The 17,376-nt window shown below is 37.0% G+C and overlaps 1 protein-coding gene across 2 annotated transcripts in view; it reads left to right on the forward strand.

The window, feature by feature from the left end:
• LOC126236182 (FERM, ARHGEF and pleckstrin domain-containing protein 1) overlaps nt 1-17,376 on the forward strand; it is a 724,813-nt gene that overhangs the window by 651,941 nt on the left and 55,496 nt on the right. For both annotated transcript variants that reach the window (XM_049945281.1, XM_049945282.1), the window contains exons 14-16: nt 1,363-1,452; nt 15,284-15,502; nt 15,811-15,997. In XM_049945281.1, the coding sequence (XP_049801238.1) occupies nt 1,363-1,452; nt 15,284-15,502; nt 15,811-15,997 (496 nt within the window). The remainder of the gene's footprint in view (nt 1-1,362; nt 1,453-15,283; nt 15,503-15,810; nt 15,998-17,376) is intronic.

Here is a 17,376-nt window from a genome sequence, read left to right on the forward strand (position 1 = left end):
AATTTTGCTTTGATACACACTTTTAGTGCATGTCTGGTTTGAAAATGAACAACCACATTTGGAACTAGTCAACAGTATAAATTACACACAACTGTGAATGAAATTTAAATAAAGAATTAACTGATTTATTATGAATTGTAACTAATGTGTATTACCTTAATTGTGAGTAGTATATATGAGAATAAATACATCCAGAAGAGAAGTTTGCTGAGTCCACATGTAAGTTAAATCTGAGTATTTAATGTCACACTTATTTTTCATCCGTACTAATGTAGTGCTAAATATGATACCCATTAATGACATGGATTATATTTAAATTTTGTCATTATTCATTGCCTTTTGAGTCTTTTCTCCTTCCAGATAAAATAACTGTTAGAACATGAAAGTTAAGGAGTACAGTTAGTTATTCCTTGTTGTAGATACCAGAACATAAATCGATAAATGAAAATAACACTGATTTATTGATACCATGTGATTGCATGTGTGTAATGTGGAAGTTTAATTTGAAATAATTTAAATTCACATATAAACTCCAATAATATTGACATATTTTCTTAAATAAGTTGTTTTATTTGCTACTGTTGATAGGTAAAAGCACTGTGTGATATTACTGAATACAATATTGCTTGGAACTCATCTATGAATTCAAATTACTTTCCAAAATGTGGTCATTATTGTGTGATAATGTTTCACTGAGAAATCACTAATTAAACATAATCTTGCAACACTTCTAAATTTTTATCACTGTAATGCAGAAAATACAGCACAAACAATGGAAGATGCTGTAATTCTGCCTTATACTGTTCCATTGTGGCTTGGCCTGTACGTTATCAACGCAAATCTACAAATTGGAACTGACAGGATAATGGCAGTTACATTTGTTTACAAACATCACAAAATATGACATCATTTGATCTCACCAAAAAAGTACAACAATTTTGGTTATTCACTGTCATTGTAATAACATGTAAGCAAATTGCATCCTTCTTCATTGTTTTCTCAGTAACATTTCAAGATTTAAATAAGTGGTTTTCATACAAATAGTGGTTTCCATACAACTTTTGCTTGCATAGTAAGTGGATTCATTGAGTTGGTAGTGAGAATCTGGGTGGGGGGGGGGGGGTGACAAAGTTTATTAGATAAGAATGCTTGTTATAAGAGCAATTATAATAACAAATGTGTTTTTGAATAAGCTTAAATACCTTTCTGTTGTTAAAAATGCAGGTATTTCGAGTCAGATTAAACTTTCTATCCTGCAATCTACAAACAATTCATTTTTGTTTTACTTGTATGACGTTGTGATCCTAGTATGTATTTTTGGTCTTAAAAGAGAAATAATTACTTGTATCTTGTCTTTTTCAGAGATTTCCAATTGACCGTGCTTACTTTATAGCCAAGGAGTTATTGATGACGGAAAGGACATACAGAAAAGATTTGGAAGTAATTAATTTGGTAAGATTTTTGAAGAAATAAGTGTTTACTGTTATAATAGTGTCAGTTAACATACATGGAGGGTAAAATGTTGTTACATTTATACATTATTTTTTATGTATTACATATGGAAGGTTTATACCGTAACCTTCCTGAAAAGCTATACATATAAGCAAGGAATCATGAGTGCATGTGTATATTATGCATGTTTTCATTCACACCTAAAGTACATAATCATATTCTGGAGTAATTCTCTGACAGCATTGAGTACTTTCAGGATACAAAAGATAGCTGTCAAATTATTATTGAGAAGAATATTCAAGATTCGTGTAGACATTCTTTCGTTTTATTCACATACACACGAGGGGGTGAGGGGGGGGGGGGATGGAGAGAGAAAGAGTGAGAGTGAGCGCTACGTTGTCCCTGTGCTTTAGTCTAACTGTAATTTGTATGTTTATGCACCTGTCTCGCACTCAGTGCCTCAGCTATATAGTGAGGGGTTATCTGGGCTCCTTCCATCATCGAGTACAAAGTATGTAAATGTGAATGTATGCTTTCCTGGCGTATATAGCTGGCGAAGAGTTCTCGGGCTTCCAGCCGGGTGGCAGTGTCTTCAAACTGCGACGTTTCGACGAGTGACATACTCATCATCTTCTGGTGAAGTATGTGTTTAACTGATGTCTGTTAGCCCGCATCTCGTGGTCGTGCGGTAGCGTTCTCGCTTCCCACGCCCGGGTTCCTGGGTTCGATTCCCAGCGGGGTCAGGGATTTTCTCTGCCTCGTGATGGCTGGGTGTTGTGTGGTGTCCTTAGGTTAGTTAGGTTTAAGTAGTTCTAAGTTCTAGGGGACTGATGACCATAGATGTTAAGTCCCATAGTGCTCAGAGCCATTTTGATGTCTGTTAGAAAAAATTTCTCTCTTATTTGAGTCGTCTTGTGTTAGACGATGCAGTCCATAAGTACCCTGACATCTCATCATGTAATTCTTTCTATTGTTTGCATTCTTGCCAAGACTTTCCAGTACTGTATTACTGTTCATAAGGTACATGTAAGAACAATGGCCATTAAAAAGTTTCATACATTCATTCTTCCATAAGCAACAAAATACCAAGCAATATTTGCAGGGTACAGCATTACTCCTGATGTTCAATAAGTTAATGTATAGTTGATTTGTAGCACAAAACATGTATGTTTTAATTCCTAGTTCACCGATGAGAATGATTTACAGTAGTAGACATGAATGTCTCAACTCATATTCTATACATTAGAGTGTACACTGCTAAAGAAATAAAATATAAGCTTAGATATACAGGAAGTAACAGGAAGCAACAGTCAGGTGACATAATATGTTTCCTGTATGAGTAGTTGGCGATTTCTTGCTGACCAGATAACGTTCGACATTAATATGTTCAGAAACCATTACATCTTTTTAAGTTTCACACATTTCAGACTACTTCTTCATTGTTATGGTTCTCATTTTAATACTTTAAATTGGGTTAGCTATCATATTGTACTGAGATGTGTAGGTGTTTGTTAAAACCACACATAAATAACAGTTTGTAGGGCATGCGTACATAGTTACAGTTGTGTGACTGTGTATGTTGTGTAAATCCAATGAAGGCCTTTTTGGCTGGAAGCTTACTTGTTTGGCAGTCTTTTTCTCATGCTTATCTGTGACTTATCATTTCTGCTATATGGTAAATAGCAATCTAATCTTTTCATAACATTGTCATTATTCTATCCCGGATTTTCCATTGTTTGGTTTTTTATGTTACTTTCATGTGTTTTAGACATTGAATAACCTAAAGTGTTATTAAAAGAGTTATATACACAGGTGTGTTTTCCAGCCTAACTTTGAAACATTGGATGCAGTTTCAACTAAACTTGGCAAATTGTGACTTCTTATTGTTCTTGTCACCCATCCAAAAACTGTATTGTTGCAGCTTTCCACACTAATTTTCTGCTGCACAAGTTTCTTCATCGCTGCAAAAACACTACAAGCTATATCCATTGGAGCCTTCCTACTGTGTTCAAGCCTTGGGCTTCCCCTACAATTTTTATGCAAATTAACCACTCTTTGACACCTCACGACATAGCCTGTCAACTTATCCCTTTTCATCATATAGCTGTTGTATTTAATATTTGATATGGACATAAATGAGAGTCAAGCTGCAACACTGGTACAATGTTGTTGGCTGGGACACGTAGCAGTGTGTAAGTTTGTGTGTTCTGTACTAGTTCATTCTGAAGAAAGATATTGTGTGAAAGCTTAGTGATGTTTTCAGTCTTGTTTGTGTGGCTATCAACTGCTCACAGCCTGAGCCATGTGGTGAGTTACCTTTGTTTATACTCCACTAGGGACTTTTTCTATCATATCGTATTCCTACTTTTAACCAAGTTCTGTCATGGCACTCTTCTCACCAATCTAATTCACTAATCTCCACTACTTAATCAACCTATTTACTTTTGAGCATTTTTCTGTAGATGCACATCTCAAAACTATTTTCTTCTTGTCTTTATTGTTTATCATACATGTTTCACTTGCACATAATGCAGCACTCCAGACAAATAATTTCACAGTAGACTTCTAATGTCTACTTTTATAGTTGATGTTAACATATTTATATATTTCATGAAATCTTTACTTGCTACTGCCAAATTGTGTTCATTATATTCTCTCCATTCCTTTCATCATTGGTTATTCTGCAGCCCAAATATCAAAACTTACCTACTGCTCTTTGCACCTCATTTATTAATCTAATTCTGTCAGCATCACTTTATGTAATTCTGGTGGGCTTCATTATTGTTGTTTTTGTTTTCTCAACTTTCATGTTACATCTTTTCAAGACACTGTCCACTCTGTTTAAAAGAGCTCTCTTTTAATTGTCTATGGCTTACTATGAGAAGAAAAAAAGATGCTATGAGAATAAAAAATACTTTAGCACTCATGGGTGGTAGTGGGGATGAGTAAGAAGTGAGATGCGAAAGTAAGAATAAATCTGGAATACCTAGATCTGTTTCAATCAATCTTGGTACACATATGAATAAATAAATCAATTATCTGTATCATTACATGTCACTTCCCTGGTTATGCTGTTACTGCAGTCTTCCAGTTGCTGCCACCTGCGAGGACCTTCTCCTTGAGTCCCAGCTCCATCTGTGCATCAGCAGACCACCTGTCTCGTATTAAAGTACAGTCAACAGCGCATTATACTCCTGGTCAGCCAAGCCATGTACTGACAAGTGTCAAACAAATGACAAAATGAGAAGTTGCCTGTAACTGTGACCCCATGGCTTCCCAGTGATAAGGCTATTGAAACCCTCCCTGATTTACCATGCCTCCACTGTACCAGTTCACAAGTGAAAGATATTGAAGCACAGAAAAAAGTGCACAGACAAACTTCAAACAGTTACAGATCCCTTATGAATCAATCTCTGTATCTAATCACACCCACAGATTTTATAATTTATGAACATTTTACTTAAACAGGTAAATTATGTGCTGTTTCACCCAGCAAACACTAAGTACCAGTTCACAGCATATAATTTCTGACTGTAATTATATCACAATTTTTTTTACTAACAGATACTTTCCCTTGCTAAGACTTTTTTTTTTATTTTTGGCCTGCTCACAACTGGCACCACCCCCACATACCTGCCTCAAGCTCTAGGTGCAACTTTCATTGCCATATTAAGAAACAATCTATTGACCCCATAAGCTCTCTTCCTACAAACCAGTATAATTCCTGAATACAATTACTGAACAAACCCCCAACATAATGATGCATTTACCCAACATACACCATAATTCCTCCAAAATTTCTTACAAGTACGCACATAACAATAAGTAAATATACATAACAATCTCCTGACATACTAAACCTGTTACTCATATACAACTGAGATACTGAAACACAAATTTCTCCATTTGTTATTACAATATCACTTGTCAACAACAGTCTTAACTCTTGTCACATTCCAGAGACCAAATGGTTTCTTTGTATTGGGGTAGATGAGCCTGTATGCATTTAGGTGTGGACATTTGACAACCTCTAATGGCCTGTAATAGAGTTCAAACAGATTTTTAATTTTGCCGTCAATGCTGCTTTATTTTACTGTAATCCTGACTAGAACTCTGAGAAAATTCCACCTTTTCAGCTATAAGGTTTGCTGGCCTATTACCCATCATGACGTCGTAGGGAGAGAAACCAGTGGAGCAATTCTTCACAGTATTCACAATGCCCTCAAATACAGGAACATATCCAGCACAATCACTGCACCTCTTGCTACAGTACATTCTGCATAGTCTACCTAGTTCTCGCATGAACCTCTCGGCTGGATTACTTGCTGGGTGGTACACCAAGATATGTGTTGCGTCCACTCTCTCTATGAATTTATAACACATTCTTAAAACAAATTGTACCCCATCATCTGAAAACACACTTTTACATTTATGCAGATGTTCACCCAGTTGAAGCCTTCTCTCGATTGATAAATACTGTATCTCCTTTGCCTTATTGTTTATTGTTCACCTGCACATGACTCCTCATACCTCTCATTTTCCTTGTGCAAATGTGCCATCACTTTATCTCCCTTTAATTCTTCTATAACTTTAATTCTCTTTCTGTGCCCTCCGGAATTAAAATCCAAAATTCTATCCTTCACCCCAATGTTACATCATATTTATACAGAAAATACATGTGTAAAATGATGTTGATTGATAGTCGTGAAATGATAAAACAGCACACACTAAAATGATAATTATTCATCATAAAGTCTAAAATGAGTTACTTTCTGATGGGCTTACTGCATGCCCCAGTTGCAGTCTTGATCTTTACCCCACTTACTGTTACCTGTACTAGATTCATACTTCTTATTTGTTGCCAAAAGCATTCAGACACAGCTGGTATATTTGAGCCAGTATCCAGCAGTGCTTCACTTTCAACATTCATTCCTCACTATTACCTTAACAGGTTTCACCTTCTGTACTTTTTTTACTGTTAACTCAGTTCCCTCCATCAAATCATCCTCAGTTTCCTCCCTTATCTGTCATAACTGCATCCCAACACCTATTCTCATATTCAATCTCCATATCCCCTCCAAATAAATAATTAAATTGTAATTTTTCCTCCTATCTATGTAATTGTGTAGTTCTCAATTCGATCAAGCAATCAATCATTCATGATATGAACCACAGTCATAGCTCAGTTACTCGAAATGATTCAGAAATTTTACTTGTTAGAATGAAATCAGGTGATGATTCTTCTTCTCTGGAGGCTCGTGCTTTGCGGCAGTCTGCTAATCTGTACAAATAAAATGCCTTGTAATTTTGGGAGCATTGTACAACCAGTTGGGAAACCTCAAATCAAGCGGATATTTGGCTTTGATGAAGTTTAACCTTCCGAAGAAGTGATGGAGCTCTTGGATTATTAAATGCAGGTTCGTATCCAGTCTTTTGGAAGTTCCCTTCTGATTAACAACTACGCAATATATCGATGAATATCATTAATTCTCAAATGTCAAATACACACCTTTTGTATGAAGGAGCGATATATATATATATATATTTCCCTTTTAATCATACAATTTCGTATCAGTTATCTTTTGTCATAAATCTCAATATTCAGATTACAATTCTTCAAACCAAGCTCAGGCTAATCGGCACGAAGACAATCTCGGAAGCTTTTTTTCTAACAACCACCAGAGAGAGTACTACAAAGAATAATTATGCGCCCATGGCATAGCTATTGTATGAAACTACTTTGCACATGTATTCTGCGAGTATGAAGATAGAAAATTAGTAAACGTCATTCAAGGGTAGAAATTTATCAGAATAATTCATCGAATATAAAGAGATATTACAAAATATTTCACTTGCATTCCCATCATCCAGTTCATCTATCTTTCTGGCTACTTTCTGGCACCAACATCTAATGGACATTTGCATCTGACACCCAATCATTTATATTATACTCATGTTCCTTCCTTTGCATCCATTCACTGCTGTTAAGAACCCCACTTAGAATAACATGATTTCCATCTTCCTTGAATACAAATATTTTTACTTCATTTACTGAGCAGGTATTATTACACCCGATGTCTGCCTTACCACCTCCTTCCTTCTCCAATTCATTATTCATACAACTTATATCACCTTGCAATACCTTTGGCAACATCTTTTACATGTACTAGATCATTACGCCATACATCATCTGCCCCCCTTTGTGATAAACTCATTTACAGTATATGAAGAACTCTTGGGATTTGCTCCACAACACTGTCAGCAATACTTTTACTTATTAGTTTTCTAACAGGCTCATCTCCAATTTCCAGTCCCATAGTATCTTCCAATGTAGCCAAACCAATTCTATTATCATCCCCTCTATGCTCCACCATCTCATCTCTGTCGAATAACTCCCTTATGTAATACAATTCACTGTCACTCACATCAGTGATACTTTTCCCATTTAATCTTTATTTCTCTTATTAAGTTTCATAAAACCTCCCCACATATCAGTGCTACCCAGTACAGCATCCATCTGGCATATGGACAACTTCTTCCTTTCCCTGTCATTATTGTCTCCCCCTCTGGTCCTATTTACAGCATAAGTCATACCCGCCCAGTGGATCTTAAGTGAGGCTCCATCTAGTTTTCCATCTGTCCCCTTTGAAATCTGCACCTTGTGGTCTCTCTTGCCTGTGTTCATTTTCATTTATTCCAGGTGGATAGTCATTTCTATCTCCTTCATGGTTTCTTTCTTCTCTCTTCTGCCTGTTTCTCCAGCCCCTGCCATTGTCACTCTGCCCATTCCTATTACTTGAACACTTGTTCATATTGTCATTGAAATTATTTCTATAGCAGTTACCCCTATTCTGATTTCTGCTACCCTCCTTGCATTCTACCAGTTTTGGTTTATAACACAATGCCCTGTTCATGTTCTCAACAAAGTTCAAAAACTCTTCCACTGAATCAGCAGGGCTGTGCATTAGATCCCATTGTAAGTTCTCTGCCAGCCTTCTTTTTAATTTTGCTGTTTCTGTTAGTACTCCTAATGGTCTATCTAAATGTATTAGTTTATATATTAAAAAACAAAGATGTTGTGACTTACCAAATGAGTAAGTGCTGGTAGATGGACACAATAGAAAACACACACAAATCTCAAGCTTTCGCAACCCACGGTTCCTTCATCAGGAAAGAGGGAAGGAGAGGGAAAGACGAAAGGATGTGGGTTTTAAGGGAGAGGGTAAGGAATCATTCCAATCCCAGGAGTGGAAAGACTTACCTTAGGGGGGAAAAGGGACAAGTATACACTCGCGCACACACACACATATCCATCCGCACATATACAGACACAAGCAGACATATGTAAAAGCAAAGAGTTTTTCTTAACTTTTCATTACCAGTTTTAATTACCAATTCTAGTTCAGCATTTGTCTGGAGTTCAAATTTCCTGCACTGCCTCCTGTGTGCTTCAGTCCATCCCACAAGTTCAGATTCTACAGTCTCCACTTTGGTTCCCAGCTCATTTTCTACTTTTTCTATTTGTTTGCTGGCCCCCTTCCACAGTGTTTTCATTAATTTCTAGTTTCTTACCAAGTTTTTCAGATCAGCTCTCCAACAGCTCAAACTTTTGATTTACTGCATTTATTTGATCTCCAAGTTCAATTTTTAAACTGGCAACTTGAGATTTTATGCTTACATTTAGTTCACATTTTACATTTTCCAATTTTGAATCTAAACTTTCAACCGATTTCTCACTCAGTGCATTCAGCAATTTAGTGAGCTCACTCCCTGGCACCCATCCACATTCCTTTGGGATATAAGGGCTACTACAATCACTCCTAATATCCTCTGATCCACATTTACTTGAAAGTTTCTGTATCTCAACGGCTGTGGCTGACGACTAGCAGCACATGATATATAATGCAACTGATGCTTGTACTTAATTTGTGGCTGCTGTGATGTCGACTGTTACTGCGACATGTGGAGTGGGCGATGGCATAATTTGGCCGGGCAGCGGTGTGGGGACAGCCAGATGATGGCATGGACAGTTGTGACACGTGTGTGTGTGGCACAGCAGACAAGAACAGATATACTTGCCGACACCGATATGTTCAGCGGTGTCTCGCTATGGCAGCGGCATCCTGAATTTGTGAAACAGACTATTGCACGAAATGCTGCAGCATGAACTAGGCACATATTGCGGAATCCATGTTATCCTGCCACCTAACATTATATTAATGTTCACATATGCACAATGATTGCACAGAGCCCCCACATTAACAGTTCAACTGTTTAACTGGGACATTCGATCCTGAAATACTTGTTAAGTGGAAAGGAAACAGTCCAATGTAGGACAAGCCTACCCAATTGCAACAATACCATCGGTTAGTGATACCTGCTGTTGCTAACAATCCAGCAGAGGGCAAGTGCACGATCTGTTAAATGACTCATCTGCACAGGGGTGTTTATTTATTTATTTATATACTTGTTCCATAGATCTGTACATGTGAGCAAGTCACTCAGATGTGGAACGTGTCAATGTACATAATAAAATACATAGAATAAAGACATTGTTATAGTATTAATAACAGTGCACAAAAGTCATACTTATTAGCTTAAAAACTAGTCAACATAAATGTGAAGATAGCAGTTTCATATTTAGGGCATTATTGCATCTATTTTAACCTTGAACAGTAATCAAAACTTCCCACTTTGGGTTTAAAAGTGACCCAAAAATGGAAATGAGAAAAACAGGAATTTTTACATTAGGGCATTATTACATTAGTTTAACAGTAAACAGTGTCAAAAAATTTAAAAACATCTTTCCAATCTAGGTTTTACTTATTTCTCTGAAAGAATTCCTCTAGTGAATAAAGTGAGGTCTCAAGTAAATAATTTTTCAAGCTACGTTTAAATACTGATGTACTACTCCTTATACTTTTGATACTGTTGGGTAGGGAATTGAAAATTTTCGTTCCAGCGTACTTTACCCCTTTCTGAATAAGTGTCAAGCTCTTTAACTCACAGTGGAAATCCTCTTTTCTTCTGGTGTTATGTTCATGATGTAGGCAATTCGTTTCATACAGAGTGGGGTTATTTATTATGAAGCACATCAGTGAATATATGTACTGAGATGTTGCTGTCAGTATTTCAAGTCGTTTAAACAGATTTCGACATGAGGTTCGTGGGGGTACACCACAAATGATTCTTATTGCCCTTTTTTGTGCTGTGAGGATTTTCTTTGCGGCAGGTGTATTGCCCCAGAAGATGATGCCATAACACATGACTGAATGAAAATAGCCAAAGTAAGCTGACTTTGAGATGGTAATGTCATTGAAGCGTGACAAAATTCGTAAAGCAAATGTTGCCGACGTCAGCCGTTTTAGTGTTTGTAGAACGTGATGTTCCCAGTTCAGCCTACTGTCCAGGTATACGCCTAGGAATTTTGATAAGTACACTTGCTTTATCATCTGATCATTCTGTGTGATAACTATTTCTTTTGGGTTTTTGTGGGTTGTCTGGAACTGGATAAAATTGGTTTTTTTCAGGTTTGTTGAAAGTGAGTTAATACTAAACCAACCCAGAACTTCTTTAAGGATATCATTGACCTCGGACTCTAAGTCAGTAGTTGACACATTATCCACCACAATGCTCGTATCATCAGCGAACATTATAAATTTACACTGCTTATTGATGGGTAAAGGCAGGTCATTAACACATATGAGGAACAGCAAGGGCCCAAGCACTGATCCCTGTGGCACTCCCTGCTGCACAATTCCCCACTCAGAGTCCACTATATATTGTGATACACTATCTGAAACATCTAGAGTAATCTTCTGCTTCCTATTTTCGAGGTACGATTTTAACCAGTTCCCTATAGGTCCAGTAATTCCATAATGACAGGCCTTCTTGAGGAGTATCTGGTGATCTACACAGTCGAACGCCTTTGATAGGTCGCATAAGACACCAATTGGCAGCCTCTTTCTGTTTATAGACTCTAGAACATCATTTGTGAATGAGAAAATTGCGTTATCTATTGAAACTCCCTTTTGAAAACCAAACTGCTGACTGTTAATGATGTTCAGGTCACCAAGGTGTGCCACAATCCTGTTGTACAGAGCTTTTTCTAGGACTTTTGAAAATGTTGTTAATAGAGAGATAGGGCGATAGTTTGACACATTTGTAGCATCCCCTGCTTTGTACAGGGGCCTGACAACAGCGTATTTCATTCTGTCTGGAAACACTCCTTGTTGCATGGATGCGTTGCAGATGTGAGCCAAAACTTCGGTCACTTCACTACAGCAAGCCTTCAACAGCTTGCTTGAAATATCGTCGATACCAGCAGAATGTTTATTTTTCAAAGACTGTATGATTTTTTTTATTTCATTGGCAGTAATGGGAGGCACACTTATTTGACTGAAAGGTTCTGGAAAATTATTTTTCATTATACAGGCAGCTTTATCTACAGAACCATGGCAACCTATCTGTGTTGGGACAGTTAAAAAATGTTGGTTAAAGATTTCAGCAATTTCCTCACTATTAGTTATCTCTGAGTTGTCAACAGTTAAAACAATATTTTTGTCTTTGGTGTAGTTTACAGTCCCTGTTTCTCTCTTTATCACATTCCAGATTGTTTTAATTTTATTTTCAGAATTAGTAATTTCAGATGCTATACACGTACTTTTAAGAGTTTTTAATTACTTTGGCAAGAATTTTACAGTAGAGTTTATAATGTTTTAGCTGAGCAGGGTTGTTAGAAGTCTTTGATGCTATGTAGAGTTGCCTTTTTCTCTGACAGGAAGCTATGATGCCCTTAGTGAGCCATGGTTTTTTTGCAGACCTAGCAGGTTGGACTCTGTATGACTTTTTTGGAAATACACTTTCAAAGGTACCTGCTATCTCATTTGTGAATAAATTGTATTTTGAATTAGCAGTTTCTGCTAGATAAACAGGTGACCAGTCAGTATGCTGAAGACATGATCTGAACGTTTGAATAGCTTCCTCACTTATTTTCCTTACTGTTTTCCATCTAGGTGAGGTGTCACTCAGAGGAATTCCCTTACATAAGCGATTAATGGCTATTAAAGTGGCCTGTGAGGTCAGTCAGTGAAATACAGATATATAAGAGTAAACTGAGCAATGAAATCGATAATTGAGGATATTATTGTAGATTTAGCTCATGTAACAATTTATTGCTGCTTTATTCATAGAAAAATGGTTTGTTGTGAATGATGGTCCTACCCACAATTCTCCAATCAAAATTGAAAATAGTCTTAGCACAGCAGTTGCAGGCAATAAACAGTTCACTACATCACATTCACTGTAAATATCGCTATGTTCACAGCTCACAAACTCATAAACTGAAGACTAGCTTTGAACAATCCTATGGGCATGATCCTACCTCAGAACTAAAACGCATGTATCCCCAGGCCATTCTAGCCTACTTTACCTGTACAGCTCCCAATGCACAAAGACCATGACCTCTTCCTTGCATGTATTCCCTGTGTTTTGTCATCTGACACACTGCTCTACTCAAATTAACATCCATATACTTGACCGTCAGTTTTATTTTCTTGTTACAGTTATTTTTATTTTAATGTATTGCATGAACCGGAACAGCAATCGCTCGTCAGTACAACTACCTAATTCTTTCTTGCTCATTTTGCATTATGTTATTCAATTATTCTACAGTTATTAATACATAAATTTATTATTAAATAAAGAGAAAATGAAATATCAGTACAAATTACCCATGCAGAGGCTAACAGCTTTATTGATTTGTGGATGACTCCATTTTAGGTGTACAGTTTCATCAGTTACGTTACACTCAGAGGAGTACTTTAGTACAAGTCATTGAAGGAAATATTGTATAAAGATAAGTGTAAGGACTGGTGTTTGCAAATAAATTGCAAATATTCATGAAGATGCAATGCTAGTTCTTTTTGCTGATGGTGCAGGTATAGTAATCAACCCAACAAGCAAGAATTAGCTGTGGAAATTGCAAATAATGTCTTTCGGAAAATTATTAAGTTGTTCTCTGCAAATGGACTCTCACTAAATTTTGAGAAAACACAGCTTATACAATTCTGTACAGTAAATGGTATAACACTACTGATAAATATAGACTGTGAACCAAGTCTGTTGCTAAGAATATTCAAAATTTCTTGTTGTGTGCATTGGTGAGAAACTGAATTGGAAGAAACACATCAATAATCTGCTGGAACGGTTAGGTTCAGCTACGTACGCTAGCAGGGTTATTGCAAATTTTGGTGATAAACATATCAGTAAATTAGCCTTCTATGCATATTTTCATTCACTGGTTTCATATGGCATCATATTTTGGGGCAATTCGTCATTAAGAGAGAAAGTATTCATTGCACAAAAGTGTGTAATCAGAATAATAGCTGGAGCACACCCAAGATCACCTTGCAGACATTTATTTAAGGAACTCAGGATATTCGTTGTACCTTCATAATACATATATTCACTTATTAAATTTGTCATTAAATCTCACTTTGGCACAGTAAGGGGTGAATTATGCTACCACAAAAATCTTTGGTCATTTGCCAAACAGTATTAAAAGTCCAATAGATAGCCAACCAACATTTAAAAGCAAATTGAAAGATTTTCTGAATGACAACTACTCCTACTCAATAGATGAATTCTTAGATATGAAGTAGTAAAACAAATTGATTAATTAATTATTTTGTGTAAAGAAAACTTACGTTAAAGTTCCACATCATTACAAAATGTTGTATTCATGACGTATGGAACAAGGATTAATGTATGAGTGTATGTATGTATGAGTTCTACTGAAATTAATTGACAAATGGAAGAATAAAAGAAATATAAAATGAGAAGTGAAAACTTAAAAAATTAACAATCCATTAGGTTTCTAAGGAAATTAGCTACCTCTGATGCAGCCTTTGAAAAACTTTCGCAAACAAGCTTTCTAGCACTGCAACTTGCTTGACATGTTCACAAATCTAAAGTTGTGCACGTCACAAAACATATAGTATTCTATGACTACAATATCAGTGAGGCACAATTATACTCATTCGATTAAAAAAAAATGTGAGTATAACAATTTGTAGGGTTGTGAAATGAAATGATTGCATAGGCTCAGTTGCAGTTGAAATAGGTATCAGACCTAGGTTCATTCATAAGATTCTAGGGAAATGTGATCAGTCTGCGAAGGAAAACATGAGAGAGTGTCATGGAAATCGTGAAGAAACTAATCTGGCAGACGCATGAATATAGACACAAACTATTCTGAGAAAGTCTACTTACCAAGTTGCAAGAACCAGTTTTTAATGATGAATCTAAGAATATACTACAACCCTACATATTACTGCCATACAGATCGCGAGGACAAGATTAGACTAATTATGGGCCAGAGGCATTTAAGCAGTCATTCCTCCTGTGCTTCATATGTGAATGGAACAATGGGAAGTACCTTCTTCCATGTAGTTCACATTGGTTTTGAATGATTTGGATAAATGTAGATGCAGATAGTCTTCTTGTGGCAAGAAAAGTATCCATCCATCCACAAAGGTACTTGTACACACATTAAGTACCATCATATACTGTATGTTAATCGAAATGTGGCCTATGTCAAAAAACCTTAATTAATTTTTAAAAAATCAGTGCCAGGATGAGCACTTGTCAGCTTGCTCTTATATGTAAGTTATAAAGCTCATAATAGTTTGTTGTAAGAGTATTTTACTGTGTGGGTTTGAAACAGGTTGTGAGTTTCTCCTAGTTTTATGTAAGTCTCTGCCTGAATATTAATGAATGTCATGTTAAATAAAACTGTCCAGCTTTGCTTACCTGTGTCTACCTGTTTTAGTGGTTTCGAGATGAAGTAACAAAAGAAGAGGAAGAAATGCCTGATGAGGTAGTCAATCTGTTACTGGGACTTGTAGAGCCCCTTCATGAAGCACACACTGCTTTGCTTCGTGAAGTGGAACAGAGGCTCGCAACATGGGAAGGACGTGGAAATGCACATTTAAAGGGTGACTACCAGCGTATTGGGGACGTTTTTCTGAAACATATGTCTGTTCTTCCAGTGAGTAGTTCATTATCTCTCTTTGGTTTTTGGTTCCTCTGCTACATGTTGCTACTTTATTTGAAGGTGCTATGTTTTTGTGACCCTCTAACACAAATTTTCTGTTGTTAACTGGCATGTTATAGAAGTTTTATTCTGTAAGCTACTTGTTATTTTGATTAAAATGCAGGAGTTTACTGCTCTGAGACAGATTAATCACATAATAAATTATTATAAGTCAATCGCGAATTGTACATGGTTATAAAATGATGATATGAACGAGTAAAATCCAGACTTTGTTTGGTAACTTTATTTTTCTTTGCATATAGTTATATGATGAGTATCTGGCGATGCACCTAATGGTACTACATCAACTTGATGCAGCATTTCGGCGTAACAAGAAGTTTGAACAGCTGTATCGTGATTTTGAATTACAAAAGGTGTGCTACCTTCCACTTACAGCATTCATCCTCAAACCATTGCAAAGGCTTTTGCACTACCAGAATTTGCTCGATCGTAAGTTCCATCAAAGTATTTCTTTTCTGATCTTAGTATGTAACCATCATAGTGTATTAACTTAGTATTTTATGATGTAAAGGGTTACATCATTTGCTGTATGCTGCACTGTCAGTTAATAGGTATGTGTAGTTTTATTTTGCATATTGGTCCACCCAGGCTAAACAGGCTGATTAAAATTGTTAAGACATTGGATTTGTGTTCAGCAGGAGGTTTGGTGCTGACATCACCGTCATCCAAGCCTCTTTGTTTTCTGTGGCTGCACTGAATGGTGATAAGTGAACCATAGGATGGTCAACAAATGAAGTTGTATCCAGTTTGCTTTGTCCCATAAAAGCTTGTGATCTATCCATAATGACCTCAACTTTTTCAGTGCATTCTTCAACCTATCGTTCACAATTCCTTCTGCTAGAACATTAGAGAGTTCGACTTTTGACATTTTATAAGATCCATACTCACGTATGGATCACTAATACACCTGCTCAATATCATGAAGGGCTCCTGCGAGCATGAAGAAGTGCCGCAACACGATGTGACATGGACTCGGGGCTAATGTCTGAAGTAGTGTTGGAGGAAATTTACACCATGAATCCTGCAGGGCTGTCCATAAATCCATAAGAGTATGAGGGGCTGAAGATCTCTTCCGAACAGCACGTTGCAAGGCAGTCCAGATATACTCAATAATGTTCATGTCTGGCAAGTTTGGTGGCCAGAGGAAGTGTTTAAATTCAGAAAGTGCTCCTGCAGCCACTATGTAGCAATTCAGGATGTGTGGGGTGTCACATTGTTCTGCTAGAATTGTCCAAGCCTGTCAGAATGCACAATGGACCTGAATGGATGTGGGTAATTAGACAGGATGCTTGCGTACGTGGCATATCTAGACGTATCAAGAGTCCGATATCACTCCAACTGCACACGTCCCACACCACTACAGAGCCTCCAATGGCTTGAACAGTCCCCTGCTGCCATGCAGGATCCATGGATTCATGAGGTTTTTTTTCATACCCGTACACGTCCATCTGCTTGATACAATTTGAAATGAGACTCTTCTGACCAGGTAACATCTTTCTAGTCATCAAAAGTCCAATGCCAGTGTTGATAGGCCCAGGCGAGGCATAAAGCTTTGTGTCGCACACTCATCAAGGGTACACAACTGGGCCTTCAGCTTCAAAACCCCATATTGATGATGTTTCGTTGAATGGTTCGCATGCTGATGCTTGAAATCTGCTGCAATTTGCAGAATGGTTGCACTTCTGTCATGTTGAACAGTTCTCTTCAATTGTTGTTGGTGCCGTTCTTGCAGGATATACTGGTCACAGCGATGTCGGAGATTTGATGTTTTACCGGATTCCTGATATTCACAGTACACTCATGAAATG

This window comes from Schistocerca nitens, chromosome 2 (assembly GCF_023898315.1).
Source record: "Schistocerca nitens isolate TAMUIC-IGC-003100 chromosome 2, iqSchNite1.1, whole genome shotgun sequence".
In the NCBI taxonomy this organism is placed as follows: domain Eukaryota; kingdom Metazoa; phylum Arthropoda; class Insecta; order Orthoptera; family Acrididae; genus Schistocerca; species Schistocerca nitens.